Here is a 23,646-nt window from a genome sequence, read left to right on the forward strand (position 1 = left end):
TGGCGGAATAAGGTCAAGGTGAAGAAGAAACTAGGGACGACTAGCTGGCATCGATCAGCAAATGCAAGATTAGGGTGCCTACCCCAGCCTTTGCCTAGGCGGATCTGTTAGCTTGCCTAGGTGCTTGACCGTTATCCCAAAGGGCGAACCGATGTTATCAATCAAGTCAAACAGGGTCTCGTAATATTTTATCGTTGGAGTTGTTACGTTAACTAAAAGCTTGCGGGAAAAAGAGAGAAGGCCGTGGTGTGTCAGTATTTGGCCCGTTGGTTGGTGGCCCGAAATGTTGGTTTGACAAGACCCACTGGGGAGGAATACATAAAGGTGGTGGATTGTTTTATCAATCTGATTAAATTTTATCAATCTAATCAGTAGTCACGAGCCCTGCTTATTTGCGGCACCCCCACAGAGTAGCTTGCACCGTTTATCCGGCATCACACCTCGTCTGATGATCCCGGCTTTGTCATAGGCCAGACCGAACTGAGGCTTGCATATGCTCAAATCCGACATGTAAATGAACTGACAATCATGGAACTTTTGAATCTGGCCGATAAAATCCCGGAAATACCTGTTTTGTTGGTGCTGGAACCAACACGAGGGTGGAAGCGGTAGGGGTAGGAGATTGATAAGAAAAGAATCTTCCGTTTTGTCATAGTCTCCCTGGGAGTGGGGCTTCCCCCTTGTCTGGAGAGACAGGGTCAGGAGGGCCCTGTTTTTCTTTTCTGTCACCGGGCTTGCGCCGTGATCGGGGCCGTCACAAATCGTGACCACCATCTTGAAGAGGTCTCGTCGCTCACTCACCTTTCTGTTTCTGATCCTTCGCAAACTTTCCGACATTGTTATCGACCCTTTAGCCAGAGAATCGCCGGGATTGGCCACCATGTCGTCAGGCAGCCCACCCACCGTACCCAAGGGAGCAAACCTTCAACTCGTAAGTGATAGACATTCCATGGTGAGATTTGACAGAGCCAGAACTCATACTGACCTTGTTTCAGATCCAGAGAATCAAGAAGAGTATTCCAGCCACGAAGCAAAGCTTCCGAAAGTTTTTTGCATTCATACATCTCCTCTTTTCCTTAGGCTTTACAAAGCTCGATGTTCTTCTCATCGCGGCCGGTACCTTCTTCGCCATTGCCTCGGGCATTCCGTTTCCCCTTCTGGGAATCGTGTTTGGTGAATTGATCAACGACCTCAATACAGCGACCTGCACCGACGCCGCGTCGACATCAAACAATGTCACAGATAACGTGCGACAAAAAGTCTTGTACGTCATCTACATCACCATCGCCAACTTCTGCTTCATCTACATCCACTGCAGCTGCTGGAGCTATGCGAGTGAGCGCATCGCTCGACGATACCGCCGGCGTTATTTCCAGAGCATCGTCAGACAAGATACCGCCTACATCGAAGGGCTTCCCTCTGGCGACGTTATATCGCGGCTGGTGCGCGACGTTGAAGTTGTGCAGTCTGGTACTTCTGAAAAGGTTGGCATTTTGATCTCAACCGTCTCATACTTTGTCACGTCGTATGTCGTCGCATTTATGAAAGCACCCAAGATCGCGGGTATGCTGGTTTCAGTAGTGCCCTGTTATTTCTTGATGTCATACGTTGGAGGATATTTCATCAAGAAATACACAACCCGGATCAACACCCACGTCGACGCTGCAACTACAATCGCTTCCTCCAGCCTTTCACATCTGCCCCTTGTATATGCCTTCAGCTCTGGTGATCGCCTTATCAAGCTGTTCTCCGATCACCTTCTTGAGTCGCGAAAAGACGCGCTCAAGAAAGCCGGCACGCATGCAGTACAACTTGGACTTCTCTACTTTGTCGCATACAGTTCCAATGCCTTAGCCTTCTGGGCTGGCTCTCGTCAAATCGCCGAAGCCGTTGAATCTGATCAAGGCAGCGTGTCTGTTGGTGCAGTTTATACTGTCATCTTCGTCTTGATCGACGCGTCGTTTATTCTGAGTCAGGTGGCGCCGTTCATTCACATGTTCGCTGCTGCTGCTGGCGCTTCTGACCGGTTGCAATCAGTCATCAATAGGGACTCACTTATTGACGGCACGTCAGACAAGGGCGATAAATCCGCTCCGTTTGGTGAAGAAGACATTGTCTTCCGTGACGTTCACTTCTCCTATCCGTCTCGCCCTGATGCTCCTGTATTGAATGGAATCAATCTGAACATCCCTCCTCGACAGCATACTGCGATCGTAGGGCCATCTGGGGGTGGCAAGTCTACAGTGGTTTCTCTTCTGGAACGTTTCTACGACCCAGCATCCGGTGAATTACTGATCGGTAGCCACCGCTTCCAGGACTTGAATGTCAAATACCTTCGAGGCAGCATCGGATATGTGCAGCAGGAGCCAACACTATTCAATCGCTCTATTCTTGAAAATATTGCCGATGGGTTAATGAACTCGTCTAACGAAAATCATAAGGAGCTCACTTCCGCTGTCCTGGGCTGCGCTCTGGCTGACCTAGCGGCGAGCATACGCAATGGCACACCGGAGAACGAAGCTCTAAAGGTACATAACCACAACGTAGCCAGGGTTGTGGAGCTGGTTCGACACGCCGCGGCAAGTGCAAATGCTTTGACATTCATTGAAACGCTCCCACACGGCCTTGCCACCAACACAGGGTCCGCCGGAAGTCAACTGAGTGGTGGGCAGAAACAGCGAATTGCTTTAGCACGCGCTCTGGTTCGTGAGCCCTCACTTCTCATTCTCGACGAGGCAACGGCGGCATTGGATTCAACTAGCGAGAGTCTGATCCATGATGCTTTGGCCAAACTTCAAGACCGTATTACCATGGTATCGATCGCTCATCGACTAGCAACCGCCAAAGATGCACACAAAATTGTGGTGATCGACAAAGGCAAAGTGGTAGAGCAAGGTCCTCACACTGAACTGGTTGCCAAAGGTGGCGCTTATGCTAAAATGGTCGAGTTCCAGAACCTCGATACACTGGAAACGCCAGCCAAACCTGAAGATAGTGTAAGCCGCGACAGCCGTGCTATCCGCAACACGTCACCTGATTATGGGAGCAAGGAGATGACGGTCGAGGATAGCGCTGTCAAGACCCCAGTTGAGGAAACGAAGAAGGAAACCGGCTCAGACAAGACGGTAGAGGAGTCGGACAAATCAACACCTCCCAGGTGGTTCACTATCAAGTTCGCATTTGCATTGGTCCGCCCTAATCTGGGTTATCTGATTCTCGGCCTCTCTGCGTCTGTCATCATTGGTGGTAGTTACATTTCGGAAGCTGTCATCTTCGGGCACACCGTCAACAGCTTGAGCCCTTGTGGAGGGGCAGATAAAATCCGCCATGGTGGTCAGTTGTACGGACTTCTGTTCTTCATCATGGCTCTGGTAGAGTTCTCCGCAAACGTCGTCGGTGGATGTGCGTTTGGTTGGGCGGCCGAGAAGATCCTGACCCGGATCCGAATCCTCTCTCTTCAATCTCTCTTAAGTCAGACCATAAGATGGCACGGTATGGATGATCGAACTCCTGGCACACTGATAAGTTACATCGTTAGCGATGCCAGTTCGCTGAGCAATATTACTGGGTCTACCGTTGGCCTCATTCTCGCTGCCGCTGTCAACCTGGTTGCTGGACTCGTTGTCTCCTTCGTCCTCGCATGGAAGATTGCCATCGTACTCGCACCGTGCATTCCGGTACTCCTTGTTTCTGGCATAATGAAGCTCCGGACGCAAGCGAAGTTCGCTGAGAGACATCAAAAGGCATTCGCGGAAGCAACTTCGATCACTGTTGAGGCCATTGACAACATTCGGATAGTGTCGGCTTTCTCTCTGGAGACAGAGTCAAACGTTCGGTATGAGCACGCATTGCGAGAACCATACCACGAGACACTGCGTTCAATTGCATACAGCAATGTTTTCCTGGCTTTGGCTTTCAGTATCAGTAACCTTGTGTATGCCCTGGCTTATTGGTGGGGTACTCGGCAAGTGGTGGCTGGGCTCTATTCCCAGACCCAATTCTTCATTATTCTTCCTGCTCTCCTGTTCAGTACCCAATCATGCAGTCAGATGTTCGCTCTTGCACCTGACATTTCCAAGGCGGGACTTGCTGCGGCTAATATCACAAAGCTGCTGACTACGCGGTCGGCAGATGACGAGCTGAACCCCCAAAGCCCCGGTCAGAAACACAGTGCCTACAAATTGCTTCTTTCTGAAGAGTCTCATGACACGGAGGCGGCAGACTCGAGCGTCCCAGTTTCATCCGGCTCAGGTATGAATGTTCAGTTGCGTGACATACACTTCGAGTACCCATCACGACCTGGGCATCCAGTCCTTTGTGGCGTCAACTTGAACATCCAGGCTGGCCAATTCTGTGCTTTAGCTGGTCCCAGTGGCTCGGGAAAGTCCACCATTTTTGCAATATTGGAGCGATTCTACCGCCCTAACCGTGGAGCCGTGGTCATGGACGGGATCGATATCACGCGCCAGCTTGGAACCGAGTTTCGGGACGACATAGCGCTTGTTCCGCAAGAAAACGTGCTTTTCGAGGGTTCCGTCACCTTCAATCTAGGTCTAGGCGCCCGGCCTGGCCACCAGCCAAGCCAAGAGGATATAGAAGAAGCCTGTCGCGCGGCCAGTATTCACGAGGTAATCATGAGCTTGCCCCAAGGTTATGATACACCATGTAGCCACGATGGCAAGCAGTTCTCTGGTGGCCAGCGTCAGCGACTATCAATCGCTCGTGCTCTGCTGCGCCGTCCACGCCTGCTATTGCTTGATGAGTCCACCAGCGCTTTGGATGGTGAGTCTGAGAGGCGGATTCAAGATTCGCTTATGGCTTTGCGAGGGCGCACGACCATTATCGCCATTGCGCATCGACTGAATACTATCCAGCACGCAGACTGCATCTACCTGATCGAGGCGGGCCAGTGCGTGGAGCAGGGTACTCATCTTGAGCTCATTGAACGCAGCGAAACATATCGCTCAAGCGTCATTCAACAATCCATCCAATCCTAGATAAATCGCCATAGAAGCTGTTTTAGAAGCTATTCGCTACACCACCGTAAAATGTAATATCAGCCTCATCTCCAATCTACTTTTTACAACAGACCAGTGTATTATATGACCATCACCGATACCGGATCATAACACGGACCTTAAGTCGCAGTTCGTGAATTGGGTTATCAATCGCATCTAAGCATTACCTAATAGTTCAGGATCAGCCATGAATGTGCTAATGCTCCGCATATAAACCTTGCGGACTATTCTTCAATTTAGTTCTCAATGGCTGTTGCCTTACGAATCAATTCTGCAAGGATAACAAATATTAGCAGGTGCATGTTATTGGACCGGATAATCCAAGATAGAGGCCGCTCGGGGGTAGCTCCATCATGCAGATGTTAGGGATTGGTCCCCATCAACCGGCCACTTAAACAAGGATCGCGATTCACAAAGCGTGTTACCCCTGCGATCTGTCATGTCAGTTGGAGATCGTGATCCGGCCCGAATTTAAAAGGCGCGGCAATTCATCGTTACATTACGTATAGCGTATTGGACTTAAAATGGGCCAAGATGTTAGAATCCACTGGAAATGTCTATTGCTACTAACTATACACACATCTGTTATAGTGCCTTATGAGTAACGCCTGCTGAATATCCTTGCCAAGGTGTCGGATGATCCAGGAGGAAGGATCACATTATGCAGGGAGGGTGGCATTGAATATTGTCGCCACACCGCTTTGATCCGGGTAGTCTCAATTAAATCAGGGTTCCCTTGTTCTGGGCCTTGTCCACATTGTAGTTCTTCCACACAGCAATACAAGGGATAGCCAGGACGAGAATGGCAGTAGCCGAAATGCAGTTGTACTTCTGGCTGTATCCCCAAGCGTAGTTGATGGCATCGCGTGTCGCAGTACCAGGGGGGTACAGCAACTGAGTTTGTGATCCGCCAAGGTAAATTGTAGACCAGTTGCCAACCGTTTCCTGTGGAAGCCTGTCTTGAAGAGCATCAGGGAATGTGTTGGTGTAGATAGCGTTCGCGACAGCAAAGCCAACAGCTCCTCCAAGACTGGCAAACAAGTTGAGCATGGCCAGCATCATGGGTACGCCGTCACGATCAGCCGAGGCCATAACAGCCATATCCTCTCCAATAACAAGAGTACCGCCGGAAATGGCGATGAAAATTTGGCACATGATGATGTAGCCGATATCGGCATCTTGACCACGGAAGTGAATCATAAGACCAGCACCCAAAAACATGAGTGGGAGGCCAAAGAAGAGGCAAGCGTACTTAAAGTGTTTGGTATAGCGGATGTAGGCTCCGAATACGACACCCCAGAAGCAGGAGCCGATGTTGTATATCTGTATCATGTACCCTGCATTGGAAATGTTCAGGTTGTAGACAACTTGGACATAATAGTAGAAGTACTGATCCCAAGAGTAGAAGCTGAACCAGAGAATAGCGGCGAGGAAGCAAGCTCCGAGTACAGTTCGGTTTCTCAGAAGCTCCCACCGAATAAAGTATTTCCGGGCACCAAACCTCTCCCAGGCGGCGAAGACAAAAAACATTATGATGCCGATGACGACCATGGCAATGAAACTTGCCGAGGAATAACCAGCACGGCCATTGCTAGCGAGGCTGAAAGGCAGAAGAAACAGTACAAAGGCTGCCATCAAAAGGAATGCACCAATGATGTCAAATTCGTGGAAATAGTAGATGATGGATTGAGCGATGGTGCGGCCGCTTGGGGTCTGTACAAACAGGCCCATTTTCTCCGCCTTCCTCTGGAAGAACTTGAAGACCACGGCCAGCGGGAACAGGACGAAAGCCATGATGATGCAAAAGGCACCAACCGCCCATCGCCAAGAGGCCATGGTGATGAAGGACTGAGCCGCAAGAGGTCCCGTGAAGGCTGTGCAGATGAAAGGCGTACTGACAAAGGCAAAAGCGAAGCCGCGGTTACGCAGGCCAGATGTATCAGCAACGAAAACGTCCATGATGAAGTAAACAGCGCTATATCCGATGTAGTACAACACGTAGCCTGCGGCGTAACCGTCAGGGCCATTGCAAGAGGCGATTATGATCATACCCAATAGGTAGACGCTAACAAAGATAATGAAGCCCTCGGCTCTACCCCAAATGTTGAGAACCTTTGCAATAGGCAACTTAAGGACGCCGCCGACGACAGAGGATAGGATCTGGGCGGTGGCAATCTGGGGGGCTTGTTGGAAGTTCGAGTAGGCGTAGAAAGTGACGTTGTTGAGGATAGACTGCTGGAGGGCCAACATAAAAAAGCAGACCCAAATCCTGATTGAGTGTCAGTCCAATTTAGAAGTTAATCTCTGAATTAAGGCGATTTACCAAGCATAAGTGATGTAAACAGTCTTCTTGGACCAAACCAATGCTGCCGCCTCAGCCTTTTGAATACCGATCTGGGCGTCAGCTGTGACATGAGCGCCATTCTGGATAACCTCCTGCTCGTTCCTTTGTAGGAGGTCCAGGCTGTCGGCTGAGGTTCCGGAAGTCAGGACACCGTCTTTACCCGACAGGTTGGTGTGTTGAGTGGTCTCATCGGGACGGTCTGCGTTTTGGGCCATCGCGTCTTTGTGGCCGCGAATTCTCTCAAGGAAGCCCATAACGGCAAATTTTTGGAGAATTGCAATCGAAGATTGATTGATAAGATAAGATAAACAAGAACTACTGGGGTCTGGCATGCGGATCGGATCCAGGCCACGAGACACACAATATATATGTACATCTTCTCTGCGAGCGGCTGCAAACCCCCACCCGCAGATTAGATAACCAAGAAGTCGTACGAGAAGACATCGTGTGACAGCCAGTGCGATCGGTGGTAGAATGTGATGTTGGAGGGAAGGTTACATCTGAATCCTGGCCGGGAACAAGAGCTAATTAACAAGGGTGGGATCCGTCAGTTCCGATCCCTACTCTTGGCGGATCCATAGTTGTAAAATTTCAGCATGTACGGATACAAGAGAGGAGAGGAGTGGTTTACTGGCTGACAACGGTCGGGTTGTAAGAGAGGAGTTCACTCCTAGTCGTTAGCTCCTCTCTTAGTTAATTCAGCGCTATGGCAGGCCACCATCGCCGTTGTGTGACGCGACAGCCAGCTGGGTTACTGAGGGGAAGTTAGTGTGTGACTGCTACTTATCTAATAATGCTCCTTGTTCCAAGCCATTCTGGTAGATTTGGCTGCGAAAGATGACTGGAAATTCGGCTGCGCCCTTTGATGCAGTGGTCAAGCACCTAGGCAAAGCCCCCGAGGTAACGCGAAAAGCAGTGGGTTTGAAACCCGGAAAGTAGGTAAGATTATCTTAATATATAATATTGTTTTAGTAATATAATATTATATTTATTTTTTATTACTTAATTAAATAGAAAGAGTCTAATTTATTTATACCTAGGAGCCTAAGTATTTACTTACTTATATTAATATACTAAAGCTAAATATAAATAAAATATAATTTTTTTTTATTATACTTATCTTATTATCTTCTTTTATCTGGCTTTATTTAATTAAATAAAAGCTAACTATTTATATATATTTTTAATATTTAGTATTTAATTATATATTTATATTTTTATAATAATTTAATAAAAATTACTAAGAGTATTTATTAATTATTCTTATAATAGTATAATAATAATTATTAATAATATTTATTAATTATTTTTTTAATTTTTTTTCTCCCTTATTATTAGCCTTATATAAGGCTATTAAGCTTTTTTAACTTTTCTATAAAGGCTTAAATAATAAGACCCTTATAATAGGCTATTATTATAAAATTTAAAATTAAATATAGTTTATTTACCTTAATAGTATAATTACTACTTTAATTAAATAGTATTAATACTAATTACCTTTTTATAACTAGTTTAATTCTTTTTTTTCTTTTTACCTAAAGAAATATTATATTTAGTCTATTTATTATACTTCTTAAGTATATTTCTTAAATTAACTTCGAGTTATAATTATTAATATTAATTATAACTACTAATATAATACTTATATATAATAACCTATAGCCTAATTAGGGCTATTATATAATTTATTATAATCTTCTTAATATAATTAAACTAATATTAAAATAAGTAAAAGCTAAAGATTATTATATATTATATAAAATAATTAAAACTATTAAGATAAACTTCTCTTAGAGGGGCAAATTAAGCCTAATTAAGATAATTATCTTTAAATATAACTTAATTAGCTTAATTAGTTGTATAAATCTAAATTACCTAAGTAATATAATATTTCTAACCTAGCTAATTAGAAAGCTATTTAAATTAAAAAAGCTAAAAAAAAGCCTTATAGTAAGGCTAATCTCTTAAGGCAGAATAGGTAGCTTTTTATATTATATTTATAGGCTTAGCCTAATATAAAAAGTGGCTTAAAAATAGAATTATTAATACTAAATAAGTATTTTATATCTTCCCTCTTATATAAAAGTAATAGGTTAGTTATAATCTAAGATTATAAGAGTAAAGCTAAGAGAATTTATATATAATATTCTAAGATAAATATAAGATAAAGGCAGGGTTTAGAAATTTAAAGAAATTAAGTTAACTTTTATATAAATTAATTAGTAAAAGTTAAATTACTCTTTATTAATTAAATATATATAATAGGGTATATAAGTAATTAACCTTATATATAAGAATAAATAAAGTAAAACTAATAAAAAAGCAGTAGTTTAAACTAGAGGTTTTATTTATAATTAATATAATATTATAAATATTATTTTAATTTTTATTTTATTTATTTATTTAAGGTCTAACTATTATTAAAAGTTAGTAATTTAATTTTAAATATAATATAAGTACTTATTAAAATTTTATTACTAAGGTAAATTCTTTATGTAGTAGGATTTCTATTAGTAGTTTTTTTTCTCTTCTTACCTTATTATAAAAGATATAAGCTATTATTTTTATATTTATTACTTTTTTATAAGATAAGTAAGTTTAATACTTTATAAGTCTATTTATAATAATTATAATACTATTATAAAAGATTTTAATTAAGGGTTTTTTTTAATAATAATAATTTAATTATAAAGTCTATTATAATTAAACTTTATAATTCTTTTACTACCTCTAATAGTTATAGTTCTTTATATAGTTTATATTATTATACCTTTATTTTTATATATAGGTTATATTACTTAATTATTCTTTTTATATCCTTTTTTTAAACTTTATATCCTTATTATAATAGTTATTTAAGGGTCTTAGTAACTTCTTAGTATTTATATAATTAATATAAGTAAAATTTATAAAGGAAGTTATATACTTTATTTTTTAGGATTTCTCTTATTAGTATTATTTATATTTATCCTAATATTTATATTAATTATATAAATTAATATTCTTATTTTTAATTTTTCTCTAAGAGTTATTTCTTAGTCTTAAGTATATTAATATTATAATTTAGTTATTAATTATATTTCTTTATTTATTATTTAAACCTTTTTTATAAATAATAATAAAATTAAATTTATATAAGTATTTAATATAATATAATTATTATTAATTAACTTCTTATATTATAATAAAGTATAAAATATTTTAATAATTAATATAAACTTTAATTTAATATATACTTCTTATAAGATAATATTTAAATTCCTTAAAGTAATTAATAATTACTAGAAATTCTTTATTATAAATAAGGTAATTAAGTTCTAATTTATGTAATTTTTATAAGTAAAATATAATAAGATATAATTTGCCTTAGTTATTATATTAGCTTATATATCCTCTTAGTATAAAGTCTAATAAGTTATTTTATAATTTTATTTCCTTATTAGGCTTAAATATAAATAATATAAGTTTACTAAAAATAGCTTATTATAATTACTTAAATAAATCTTAAGCTTTTAATACTTAATTAAATTTTTATTTCTTCTTAGTTAATTCTATTAGGGGATATATAATTTTACTAAAGTATTTAATAAATTATTAATAATAGTTAATAAAGCCTAAAAAGCTTTATACTTAATTATAATAGGTTTTAACTATTTTACTACTACTAAGATCTTTTTTTATTTTATTTTAATCTTACCTAAAGTAATAATATATCCTATTACTTCTTTTATATAAAAGTAACTTTTCTTTAATTTAACTAATAGGTTAATATCTTATAAGGCCATTAAGACCTTATAAATATATTTTTTATATTTTTCCTTATTATCTAAGAAGATTAAGATATTATTTAAGTAATACACTATAAAAATATTTAAATACTATTAAAATATATTATTAATTATTTATTAAAATATAAAAGGTATATTATTAAATTTAAATAGTATTATTAAATATTTAAATAGTTTAAACTTAGTTCTAAATATTATTTTCTACTTATTTCTTTTTTTAATATAAATTAGGTTCTAAGCTCCTTTAAGGTTTAAAGTAGTAAAGATTTATTTACCTTATTAATAATCCTATAGTTTTATATTAAGTAGAAGTAAGGTCTTATCTTTAATTATAAAGGCATTTAGCTTTTTATAATTTATAATAAGTTATAATTTCCTATTTTTCTTAGGAATAAATATTACTAGGAATCCTACTAATAATATAGATATCTTAATATTTCCTTTTATAAATTTTATTTTTAGGTATTTCCTTAAGGTAATAACTCTACGGGACGAGCGTTGTCCATCATGAGGCAATGAGAACCGTACATCAAGTTCCTCAGCTTGCTTCTCCGATACATTGCCGGTATAAGCACCATAATCCGCATGCAATATCGCCATTCCAAAGTTCTCTGCCATCTCAGGGTGGCCTTGAAAGATCATGATCTTGTACTCCTTATGCAGCATGGTATCGTTGTCTTCAGCGAGAGGAACAAATCTTAAGGCCGGACGGGCGACACGTCTCTTGTGAAATTCCGGCAGCGCCTGTAGCTCAGTCAGTACTTCGGCGAATTGTATCCGGCGTCACTCTTACAGAGTCTATCTTGCTGCTCTTGTCCTGGGAGCCTCCAAAATCTCAATACCTCGCTCCGTATAACGCAGAGGTGACACGCCAACCTAGGCAATCATGGCTGGCCTCTGGGTTGTTTACCCTGTCATAATAGGGATTGAACTTGATTTCGCCGCCCATTGCTCGGGCAACAGCTTGATGCCTCCATCATACGCCAACAATGGCCGTGTTTGGGCACGTCTTGGCGGTCTCTCTGATGAAAGCCAGCGTTTTCTCAACCTACGGATCAAGCACGGTCAGCGTAAGGTTGAAGACTCCTCCCGTAAAGTCGATGAGGTCAAATTCGCTGGCACCTAAGAGGATGTCATCTATGATGGCGTAAAAAAGCTTGATTTCGGCATCAGGCATAGTGGAAGTGATGAGTGAGTTCCATGACTCTACCATGTCGCAGAGGTGCTGTGGTTGCGCACAATGGGGATTTGTGGAGGCATCAGCTTGGAGACAATGTTGAGGGTAAATTGAGGTCGAGAAGCTATTTGCAGATGATTGCCTCTCCGTTGTTACTGGCATGTCGACCACTAGATTGCTGACTTTTAAACATAGTAGGATACTCCGGATTCAAGGGCATTTACTCTACTAGCTTTAACTCTTATTCTTTCCTTGCTGTTAATTATCTTTAAATAAGATTAAAAATAAAAGTATAATAAAGATATAAGTTATAATGTGGTTAATAATATTATTACTTTTTAATTAAAGGATATTTAAAAAAAAAAGATATTTTATATTTCTTAAGAAATTATTAAAATTTAATATAAGGCTTTTTATTAAATAATTTGTTTTTTAATTATTTTAAAAAAGAAATTAAATAAAAGGCTTTAAAGCCTTAAGTCATTTAAGCTAAGTAAGATATTTAATATATATTTTTAATTAATTAAATATATAAATAATATAAAAGAGAAAAAATATTTTTATAATTTCTTATAAATAAAATTCCTTTTTTTTCCATATTATAAGCCTTATATAAGGCTATTAAGCGTTTAATCTTTTTATAAAAGCTTAAATAATAAGACCTTTATAATATATATAATAAATAAGTATTTTAAAAAAGTAAGTATTTTATTAATTTATACCTAAAGACTTTAAAAAAGTAATAAAAACACTATAATTTATCTAATTAATTAAAATAAATTATTATACTTTTTCTTATTAACCTTAATTACCTCTTATTAGGTTTTTATATTATACTTAGCTTTATGATATTTATTATTTTCTTTTGTTTTTCTTTTTTTTTCCTTATTATTAGCCTTATATAAGGCTATTAAGCTTTTTTAACTTTTCTATAAAGGCTTAAATAATAAGACCCCTATAGCAGGCTATTATTATAGAATTCAAAATTAGATAAGGTTTATCTGCCTTAATGGCGTAATTGCTGCTTTAACTAAGTAGTATTAATGCCAGTTACCTCTTAGCAGCTAGGTTAACCTTCTTCCTTCATCCCACTTAAAGGACTAAGACACTACAGGTTAACTTCTAGTGCAACAGGGAAAGAGAGGAGTTATATGCCTGGTCTTTAAACGACCTTTAAAACATACCGCGCCTAGTCCATCTATCACACTTTAAGTATATTCCCCGAACTGACTTCCTCTTTAAGTTACACTTACTGACATTAATTACAGCCACTATTATAATGCCTGCTATATATAATAGCCTGCAGCCTAATTAGGGCTATTATATAACTAATTATAATCTTATTAATATAATTAGACTAGTGCTAAAGTAAGATAAGGGCAAAGATTACTATATATTATATAAGATAGCTAAAGCTATTAGTATAAACTTCTCTTTAAAGGGCAGATTAAGCCTAGTTAAGATAGCTATTTTTAAATATAGCCTAATTAGCTTAATTAGTTATATAAATCTAAATTACCTAGGTAGTATAATATCTCTAACCTAGCTAGCTAGAGAGCTATTTAAATTAAAAAAGCTAGAAGAAGCCTTATAGTAAGGCTAGTCTCTTAAGGCAGAAAAGGCAGCTTTTCTTACTGCATTTATAGGTAACTTAGCCTGGTATAAAAAGTAGCTTAAGAATATAATTATTAAGGCTAAATAAGTACTTTATATCCTCTCTTTTATATAGAAGTAAAGATAAATATAAGGTAAAAATAGGGCTTAGAAATTCTATTAAAGTTAGAATTAAAGGAATTAGGTTAACTTTTTTATAAGTTAGTTAGTAAAAGTTAAATTAACCTCTATTAATTAAATATATATAATAGGGCATATAACTAATTAACCTTATATATAAGAATAAATAAAGTAAAATTAATAAAAAAGCAGTAATTTAAACTAGGAATATTTATTATAATATTAATTATTTAATTACTTTAATCTTACTTAATAATTACTTCTTAAGGATTAATTACTACTTATATATTAATATCTATGTAATTAATTACTTATAATACTTCTTTTATATTTAAAAGGTTTTTCTTTTTATATTTTAATATTTTTCCCCCTTTAGTATTATCTTATTATTTTATTTTATTATTTAAAATATTAATTCTTATCTTTTAGTAAGGCTATTTTATATAAAAAGATATCTTACTTTTTCTTAAAATACTTTATAGCTTAAATAATAAACTTAAAAACGCTACTTTTATAATTTTTAATTCTTTATTATAAATATATAAAATAAAATTAGGTTTTTAGTATTATCTTTAAGGTCTTTAAAGTCTAAGGGGTTTAAGGTTTAATAACCTCCTTAAGAGGTATTAGGGTTTATATTTATATATTAAGCTTTAAGATAATATTTTCTAAGGTAAAGAAAGTAAGCCTAGCTTCTTTGAAGCCTTTTTTAATATTACTTTTTATAATAATTGCTTAATAGGTATTATAAAAGGCAGTAAAAAACTTTATTTTAAAAATATAATTTATAAAGTATCTTATTAAGTACTTTATTTCTTAATTATATATCCTTCTTATTAGCCTAAAGTATTTTATATTAAAAAGCTAAAGTAAATTAAATATATAAATAAATATATAAATTATAATAATTATCTTTTCCTTATAATATTTCTTAAACTTAATAATATAATAACCTTTTTTTTTCTCCTATTATTAGCCTTATAGAAGACTATTAAGCTTTTTAACTTTTCTATAAAGGCTTAAATAGTAAAACCCTTATAGTAAGCTATTATTATAAAATCTAAAATTATATAAGGTTTATTTACCTTAATAATATAATTACTACCTTAACTAGGTAGTATTAATATAAGCTAAAGGCCTACTCTTAGCAGTTAGGTTACCTTTTTTTTTTATCTTACCTAAAGGATATATTTAATAAAATTATTATAAAGGAGGTTTCCTAACCTACCTTTTAACCCTTCTTATTAATAATATAATAATTATATTACCTTAATGCCTATTATATAAAATAGCCTATAGCTATATAAATATATTTATTATATAACTAATTATAACCTTAATTTAATTATTAGGTCTACCTTAAATATAACTAATAAGAAAGAACTTAAAGAGATTTATATAATAATAATTACTCCCTTGTTTATATTGATGGTGCACTGATGTTTGGCTGATCCGTTGAATCTGTCACGTGCTGTGTCCCGTGACCCATTTGACCCTCTTTACGCCGCCGACGCCGACGGTCTTTGACTTTAGGCAACTGAACTCACACAAAACTCAATACATCTTCTTCCCACAAAACCACACGATTACCCCTCTTCCATCCATCACGCGGTATGCCGTCCCCCTCGTCTCAGTCGCGCTCTCGTGGTCCAAGACCATGGCCAGCCTGGTCTGTATGTCATCAAGGTTCAGTCTTCTCCAGTACCTTCTTGGCCTGCCACCGGATGGCCTTGAGCCACTTATCGTGCAAGCCGCCGCGAAGGGCCTTGATGAATTCCCTTTCCCTCCGGCTTGGATTTACCCCTCTGAGTAACTTCCCTTCTAGCTTATAAAGCAGCTCTATCTCGCGATTAAGGAAGTCTTTGTCGATTAGCTGATAGCGAGGCTATAAGAGCAGGAGGATCTCGCAACCAAAGATTGCCAATCTAACGCGGCCGGCATCATCCTCTTTTCCCCAGTCTATTCCGATTTCCATCGCCATATCACGAAGCTCGCCGTGATCATCTTTCTTGATAGCTTGCTCGATTTTACAGGTCACATTATGACCTTTCGTCAGATAACACCCGTCGGGATCGGGTGCCTGCAGGCTTCTTCTGAGCATCGTGACAGTGAAGCTATGATGCTGTTAGCGGTTGCAATCAGAAGGTAAATAAGGGAAGTCGGATCGGATCGCTTACTGTGGAAGCGCGGTGGATGATTTAAGCGTGCTGCAGGGGTCGGCGAAAGACCTTTGAAGTGGGTTGCAGGAAGAAGATGGGGGCCAGCTGAAGAGCAAGTAATGCTCTCCAGCTGGGTTATGTGCAGCTAGGTTCAGGCTGCAATTGAGGCAGCTAACTATGATGATATTGACTTAATGAAGCTTTGCCTGCTGAGGGGTAATAAATATTTAAATTATGTTAGACTTTGGAGATGCTTGGATATATCTTTCGAGGCTGACTTGTAAATATAAAAAAAAAAAAAAAAAAAAAAAAATAATAATAATTACTATTAAGAAAAACTTTTTATTAAGATATAAATTTAATCTTATTAAGATAGTTATTTCTAATTATAGCTTAATTTAGTTAATTAATTATATAAATTAGAGGTATTATATTAATTTAATTAATTTTAACTAGGCTAATTTTAAGCTATTAAATCTTAAAGACTTAAAAAGAGGCCTAAGGAAAGGATATTATCTTTAATTAAATTAGGCAGCCTTTCTTACTGCCTTTATAGGTTTATTAGTTATATATAAAAAGTAGCTCTTTAATATATCTAAAAGGGTTATTATTATTAAGGGGGAGCTACTTTTAAATTAATAAGAGGAGTTTATATATAAAGTTCTAAGATAAATATAAAATAAAGGCAGGGTTTAAAGGAATTAGGTTAACTTTTATATAAGTTAGTTAGTAAAAGTTAAATTAACCTTTATTAATTAAATATATATAATAGGGTATATAACTAATTAACCTTATATATAAAAATAAATAAAGTAAAATTAATAAAAAAGCAGTAATTTAAATTAGGGCTATAGTATTATATCTCTTAGATTAATAAGACCTTTCTTAATACTAAGATAAAAAGCCTTAAGACTTTTAAATAGGGATTAAATAAAGGCTATTTATAAAGAAGGTAAAATAAGTTTTTAAAGAAACTTTATAATAACTTATATAATAAGTAGCTTTATAATATTATGAAGTAGGTAATAAAGGTGATTTTTTATTAAAGGAGATTAATAACTTATAATAGGCTAATTATAATTATAAACTATAGTATAAAGATAAGAAGGATAATATATTATAATATAAAAAGAAAAGGGGTAATTATAAGGCTTAGGAAGAAAATATATTAAGCTTTATATGCTAAAAGTTAAAGATTATTAGTATTAATAATATAAAAAGGGTTAAATAAGTTATAGAATATAATATATAATAAACTTAATAAATTAGCTAAATATTAATATATTATTAATATAAATAGAGGAATTAAATAATATATTATAATTATATTTTTTATAATTTAATATTAATTATAAATAATTATAAAACTTTTATATTTAACTCTTTAATAATTATATCTCTAATATTTATATATTTTTACCTCTTGTTAATACTTAATAAAGTTATAAGCTCAGCATTTATTAATATATAATATATTATAACTAAAAAGTAGAGAATTAATTATAGATTTTATATATATTAATTATAAGATAAATCCTTATAAATATAAGTTTAAAATAAATTTAATTATTATTTACTCTTTTTAAATAAATAGTTAACTTATTTTTTAAATAATATTATATTATAATTAAATACTAAATTAATAATAATATAAGGTGAGGTAATTAACTTAATATATAATTATAGCCTTTTAAAGATATAAATTTAGGTTATTCTTAAGGGCCTAAGGGGTAAAAATATTCTTAGCTTTATTTAAAAACTTATAATATATAAGGTTACTAAGAAATATTTAATTAAATAATAATAATATAAATTAAAAGATTTTTTTAAAATACTTATTTATTTAAAGCACTTACTTATTATATATATTAATAAGCTATTAAAATTACATTAATTTTATTTACCTTAATAATATAAGTATTACCTTAATTAAGTAATACTAATTTAAATTAACTAATATATATTAAAAAGATTATTAATATGAAAAAGAATTAGCTTAATTAAAAAAAAAGTAAAAAAGAAAATAATATTAAACCTTAATAAAAATTATATAACTTTTAAAGAGGATTTAATTTATAAAAAGCCTATATTAGAAAAAATAACTTATTATATACTTATTAAAAAGTAATTATATTAAAAAAGAGGTTATAAATAATATAATTTTCTTTTTCTTTACCTTCTTAAAATATTTACCTAATAACTAATTTTTACTATTTTTTATAAATAATTAATAAATACACATAAAATCCTTTTTATAATACTTATTACTTTAAATAGTATAATTATATATATCTTAAACTATAGGTATTAATAAACTCTTTGCTCTGAGCTATTTACCTAATTCTATTATTATCTAGAGGATGCCATAGCAGAGCTTAGTTAAGAACCTTCCCTTAAAGTCTTTGGCCAAAGAAGCCACAGACGAGACGCCCTTGACTGGGTTTTGCTCTCGGCTAGCCGAGACGCCATTAGATGAACCGTTTGCTGTTGCCATGTTATGTAAGATATATTGTCGATGGTGTATGTGGCTCGCGACAACTCTGATCTGCTACAGGCTGTTAATATTTTATACGTAATCATGATAAATGCTGATACCTGGATCTGCAGGTTTGAATAAGGAGTATCTTTGTCGGGTGGCGATTGCTGTGGAGATGTCTAATGATGGGCATGGGGTCTTGGGGTAAAAACTCCAGCGCGGTCGGTTACGTAAAGTGCTCAAGGTTAAGTAAAGTTCTCAGTCTTACCAGCAAGATACTTACAGAACCGGCAAAGACAGCCGAAAGATCAAAGGCAACCAACAGTCCAAAGATAGAAGCTTTCCGACAGTAGGTGTTATAATTATATTTTACAGAACTCCAAAACTCACCACAAACAGAAGCGATATAGAAGCAGCTAGGCTATACAGCAAGCGTCATAACGGCTGCGCGGCAGAAATTCATATACATGATAAAGAGGGCTTCAGAGAGACTTGTATTGATATGCCCAGAAGATAGGAAAATAGATCGAGCTTCTAGACATACAGAGTAAGATATCTTTCCTACCCCAACAACAGACGATGCGATTACTCGATTCTATATAAATATTTGCAGACCCATTTCGCTGCAATTCCTCACACTGTTGTCAAACTATGCGCTACACAAGGCAGCCAGATTAGGGTTATAAAAGTAAGTAACAACGAGGATTATTTATTTCTCTAGGAAGGGGCACTTGCTAAGAGTTAGTATTACATACCCTATACGGATAGAGGCTGCTAGGATGGATAGGGCTCTATTTAGCGCAAACTTCCGTCTGTAAAGTTTATTGATGGCAGGCTGAAGTTCACGCCATGATTCGATTCTACTCTATTGCTCTATTGCTCTATTCTTTCTTTGGCATATTCTCCCAGGCGGAATAAATCCACTTATTTACCAGCTCCCCACACGCATATCTAGCTTATACAGCGGATCTTATTTGCACCGCCAGCTGTGCAAGTATGAGCGGTAACTGCCATGCCCTTTGGGCCTCAAGACCCCAACAACAGGAATTCTTTCAAATGTCGGGATGCATTTTGAGGAACTCAACCAACGATGTGGTCTTGACCTCAAGGATGTCATTATCGAGCTTGGGAAAGACCCAGGTACCATCAATGGCGTACAGTTGATAGAACCAACCAATGTACAAACGATAGTCGGTTTTCCTTCCCTCCTTCCTAGCCTTTAACGCTTTCTCCCTGAGGTCGTCAATGGTACCTAGCTTATTGAGCTTGACTTGAACGTCTCGCTCCTGCTCATACACCTTGGCTATCTCGAGGAGGGAGTTTGCCCCAGAACAGACGTTCCAACATCCACCCTGGGCGGCGTCGTTCCGTTGAATGATTTCGGCTGTAAACTCCGCAGAGTCCTGCTCGGTTGTCCAGTACCATACTGAGTGGCCAGTTCCCCAGATGTTCATAGTCTTGGTGCTTGAGTCCCAGACCAGGGGCATGTCTGGACCAACATGGCCGTGTCCAATCGTAGAAAATAGTGTTTCGGCGAATATACTATTGAAAACATATATTGGCTTGATGTCGGAAGTCATTTCGACATGATGGCGGAAGCTGACAAGTGCATCATAAGCCTCATGTTTGCCAAGTTCCAGCTTGCTCCAATCGTGGTTCCAGCATGCGGTAACGTATATGCAAACATTGGCCCGCTCGGCTGCGCGCAGGAGCAAGAGTTGCCCTTCCAGTTGAAGGCGCGGATCCATACCGTACGCGCAAATGATGCCGTCTACCCCAGCGCAGGCGCGATCCAATGCGGCAGAATCGTAGTAGACTTCACAAGTGACGAAGTCGTCCAATAAGGCGTAGGTGTGGGGGACTAGCTTAGAAGCATCCCGTCCGAGACCCCGGACACGGTGTCCTCGGGAAGTAAGAGAATGAACCAGTTTCTGGCCCATGTTTCCGGAGACTCCAGCGACAAGTATAAGCATGATGGTGGATGGGTGCAAGAGTGGAGGTTCTTGGTAAGGTAACTTTGAGGCTTGAGGGAATGAAAATTTAATCCAAGAGAATGGCTATTTGCATTCTTTATATAGATATGCGCATAGATATTTTCATGCCTTTTTCGTTTTCTTTTTCTTCTTTTTGTGGATATGGATAATTTCCGGAGCTTCTTCTATGATCTAAGCTTTCGTATATTTTCGCAAATATATCTTCCGTCCACACCAGGTGGTTAGCAGGGCATGGTGGACCACGATACTACGTTGGTCGGGCTTGTAATGGTGTACGACTTGAACGTTTGATTCACTTATTTTGGGGCCAATTTTACTAACAGGGAATGTAATGGTGTACGACAAGGAGCACCTATGAGTCATTCAATTTCGAAGCACGCAGCAATGAGCCACGAGTCGCTCTTCGAAATATCCTGCATTCCCATTGCCCTGGCGATTGAGCTATTTGCACATATGTTGACATAGACGGATTTGGGAGGAGGGCAGAGTGATAAGCTTCAGCAAGATGTTCCTACAATGTCTCGCCAACAGGATCGCCATGGGAACTAACTTTGTGATTATCTCTGAAATGGCTGGCGTCGCTTGGATCTCTGTAAGTTCCCGATTAATTGCAACTTCTATCCTTCGTCTTCCTCGTTTGCTACGTACTGACGCATATTTTCACATTTGATAATCGGGGCTCGGCATATCTCGTTTGCGAAATTAGTACTATTATGGGCCATTCAGGTCTATAGCACTAAAACAGAACCAGGTAAATGACACATCGGTGAAGACGCAGTTGCCTGTTGTGGAATACAGGACTGGATTACGTCGGCTAACTTGAATAGGTAGGCCATATGAAAAGAAAGTTGAAGTCACGGACGAGTACTTAAGAAGCCGATTTCAGTCTTCCTTCCTTCGCCCCCTTTCACTCAACATAGAAGTCAAATCTCAGTCAGCTATCATGCTCATTATTACTGTCATTACAATCACCTTAGCCATTTGGGGTTTCCCTGCATCGCACGCCCATACCCTGAACAGACCTGCCTCCTCACCGCCGACGGCTAGCATACTCAACGGCATTATTTTGGGAACCACGACTCGAGTGCCAACAGCTCCAACCCCCGTGGTAAATCAGTACCTCGGTGTTCCTTTTGCAAAGTCTCCACCAGAACGGTTCTTACCCCCCGAGGATCCTGAGCCATGGACCTCCATTTGGAATGCTACCTATTACCGTCCTTCATGTATCCAGCACTTTGCGAGTATGGAAGGCCTGTCCTGGAATCCCTAAATATCCGGCACACTAACATTTCGGCTAGATGATGTCTTCAGAAAGATTTTCAACAGCGACCAACCTCCTGAGAGTGAGGACTGCCTCCACCTCAACATTTTTACTCCTTCAACTGCAACCGAATGCGGAAGACCAGTGATGGTCTGGATACATGGAGGAAGCTTCCAGTTAGGGTCTGCTCGTCTCTCTGAATATGATGGCTCATTCTTGGCCGCCAAACACGGCGTCGTCGTCGTTACAATGAACTACCGAACAAATGGTGCGAGAACCTTCTCAAAAACATTCCTAGGCATAGACTTGAATCTGACTTGAGGCAGTGTTCGGCTTTCCTGCCTCGCCCGAAATCCCTCTCCATCAGCGCAATCTCGGATTTATGGACCAACGCAAAGCATTGGCATGGGTCAGCCGGAACATTGGAGCTTTCGGTGGAGATCCATCCAAAGTGACCATATTTGGCGAATCCGTAGGTGGGTATTCCGTAAAGCAGCTGCTAATTAACCCTCCACGGCCCTTGCCGTTCCGGGCTGCCATTATCCAGAGCCAGGCATTTGGACCTGCTGGCGGCGGAGAGGCGTCGTGGGCGACTTTGGTAAAAGAGCTAGAATGCAACGCCACTACGGCAGCACAGCAACTCGCCTGCGTCTTGGATGCGCCCGCTGAAGCCATCAGAAACATCCTAGACTATCGAGGGCTTAGCTTTACTCCGGTCGTTGACAACATTACCAACGGTCCTTTTCTCAACGATGCTTTCTATCAAGGGTCGATAGCCGAAGTGCCTATCCTCATTGGGACGAACGCAGACGAAGGCACAGTGTTGACGTCGGTAATGCCGCCCCCCGAGCAGATGCTTGGCGCTATTTTCGGCAACAACACTGCTTCCAAAGAGCTCGCGCGATTACATTATCCCTCGAATGCAACAGTGGCAGAGCTGCAATCACGTATTCTCACCGACTACTCGTATACTTGTACCACCTCCGCCATCGCTGAATTACTTGCTCATGGGTATCAGAACGTGTGGCGGTATTTTTTCAATGCAACCTTTCCGAACAATGCGCCCTTTAAAGGGGCTGGAGCATGGCACACTTCGGAAATACCACTTGTTTTCGGTACCTATCGAGTGGATAACGAAACCACGGCTGCGCAAGTCAGGCTCAGTGATTCTATGCAGAGTGCTTGGGCGGGTTTTGCTAAGCATCCAGAAGATGGGCCTGGTTGGCCAATGGTTGGATCACAAGATAAGGACCTCCAGCTCTTCGATACGAATTATGCTGTTCGAGGTAGAACGATTGACAGGAACTTAGTAGACACCGCCTGCTCCTACTATGATGTCTCCGTTCAACTCAATGGCCTCTAGGCAAGGAAGCGAGTCGAACAAGAGGAAATGCTTTCCCCTTGATTGAGAATCAGCATGATCATCAGCTTCAGGTAAGGTGAGGAAAATTTGACATACCATCCTTGTGTAGCATCTGTTGTAGTTGTATTACGTCCTTGCTGAGGTGGTCGCTGGTGATGGGCGAGCCGCGAAAAAATAACAATGGATTTTATCTCGCCGACAATGGGGTTCTATATGGTCAACTACACACTAGCGAATGCAGTCAAAATTGAACTTGTGAAAGTTGTCCTCTTATTGTCTAAGTCGGAAGATATTGAGTGCTGAAGCGATTAACAAGATATTGCCCTAAGCTT

General features: G+C 37.8%; 6 protein-coding genes across 6 annotated transcripts; 2 read left to right on the plus strand and 4 right to left on the minus strand.

Annotated features, from left to right (window-relative positions):
- The first annotated feature begins 756 nt into the window (after positions 1 to 756).
- FOBCDRAFT_191536 (multidrug resistance protein 1, 2, 3) lies at positions 757 to 5,059 on the plus strand. The gene is made up of 2 exons (XM_054707299.2): positions 757 to 931; positions 996 to 5,059. The coding sequence occupies exons 1-2, from the start codon at positions 881 to 883 to the stop codon at positions 4,995 to 4,997; spliced, it is 4,053 nt and encodes a 1,350-aa protein (XP_054563274.1). The 5' UTR covers positions 757 to 880; the 3' UTR covers positions 4,998 to 5,059.
- Positions 5,060 to 5,555: 496 nt separating this feature from the next.
- FOBCDRAFT_191538 (uncharacterized protein) lies at positions 5,556 to 7,682 on the minus strand. Its single transcript, XM_054707300.2, has 2 exons — positions 7,342 to 7,682; positions 5,556 to 7,287 (listed from the first exon to the last, which is right to left on the minus strand). The coding sequence occupies exons 1-2, from the start codon at positions 7,614 to 7,616 to the stop codon at positions 5,739 to 5,741; spliced, it is 1,824 nt and encodes a 607-aa protein (XP_054563275.1). The 5' UTR covers positions 7,617 to 7,682; the 3' UTR covers positions 5,556 to 5,738.
- Positions 7,683 to 11,516: 3,834 nt separating this feature from the next.
- Positions 11,517 to 12,363, minus strand: FOBCDRAFT_244765 (uncharacterized protein; the record flags this gene model as incomplete). The annotated part of the gene is made up of 5 exons (XM_059610633.1): positions 11,517 to 11,560; positions 11,639 to 11,894; positions 12,061 to 12,121; positions 12,158 to 12,198; positions 12,235 to 12,363. 5 exons carry the CDS (start codon positions 12,361 to 12,363, stop codon positions 11,517 to 11,519), a joined length of 531 nt encoding a protein of 176 aa, XP_059468005.1.
- A 3,216-nt stretch (positions 12,364 to 15,579) lies between these two features.
- On the minus strand, positions 15,580 to 16,525 carry FOBCDRAFT_233072 (uncharacterized protein). Its single transcript, XM_059609913.1, is given in 3 exon segments — positions 15,580 to 15,946; positions 15,992 to 16,206; positions 16,221 to 16,525. The coding sequence occupies 2 exon segments, from the start codon at positions 16,160 to 16,162 to the stop codon at positions 15,743 to 15,745; spliced, it is 375 nt and encodes a 124-aa protein (XP_059468006.1). The 5' UTR covers positions 16,163 to 16,206; positions 16,221 to 16,525; the 3' UTR covers positions 15,580 to 15,742.
- A 3,223-nt stretch (positions 16,526 to 19,748) lies between these two features.
- On the minus strand, positions 19,749 to 20,669 carry FOBCDRAFT_146120 (uncharacterized protein; the record flags this gene model as incomplete). Its single annotated transcript, XM_059608223.1, has 2 exons — positions 19,749 to 20,315; positions 20,382 to 20,669. The coding sequence occupies 2 exons, from the start codon at positions 20,667 to 20,669 to the stop codon at positions 19,749 to 19,751; spliced, it is 855 nt and encodes a 284-aa protein (XP_059466084.1).
- Positions 20,670 to 21,195: 526 nt separating this feature from the next.
- FOBCDRAFT_244767 (Alpha/Beta hydrolase protein) lies at positions 21,196 to 23,314 on the plus strand (the record flags this gene model as incomplete). The annotated part of the gene is made up of 4 exons (XM_054707302.2): positions 21,196 to 21,208; positions 21,668 to 21,931; positions 21,989 to 22,219; positions 22,278 to 23,314. 4 exons carry the CDS (start codon positions 21,196 to 21,198, stop codon positions 23,312 to 23,314), a joined length of 1,545 nt encoding a protein of 514 aa, XP_054563277.2.
- Between the last annotated feature and the right edge of the window lie 332 nt (positions 23,315 to 23,646).

This window comes from Fusarium oxysporum, chromosome X (assembly GCF_013085055.1).
Source record: "Fusarium oxysporum Fo47 chromosome X, complete sequence".
Lineage (NCBI taxonomy): Eukaryota > Fungi > Ascomycota > Sordariomycetes > Hypocreales > Nectriaceae > Fusarium > Fusarium oxysporum.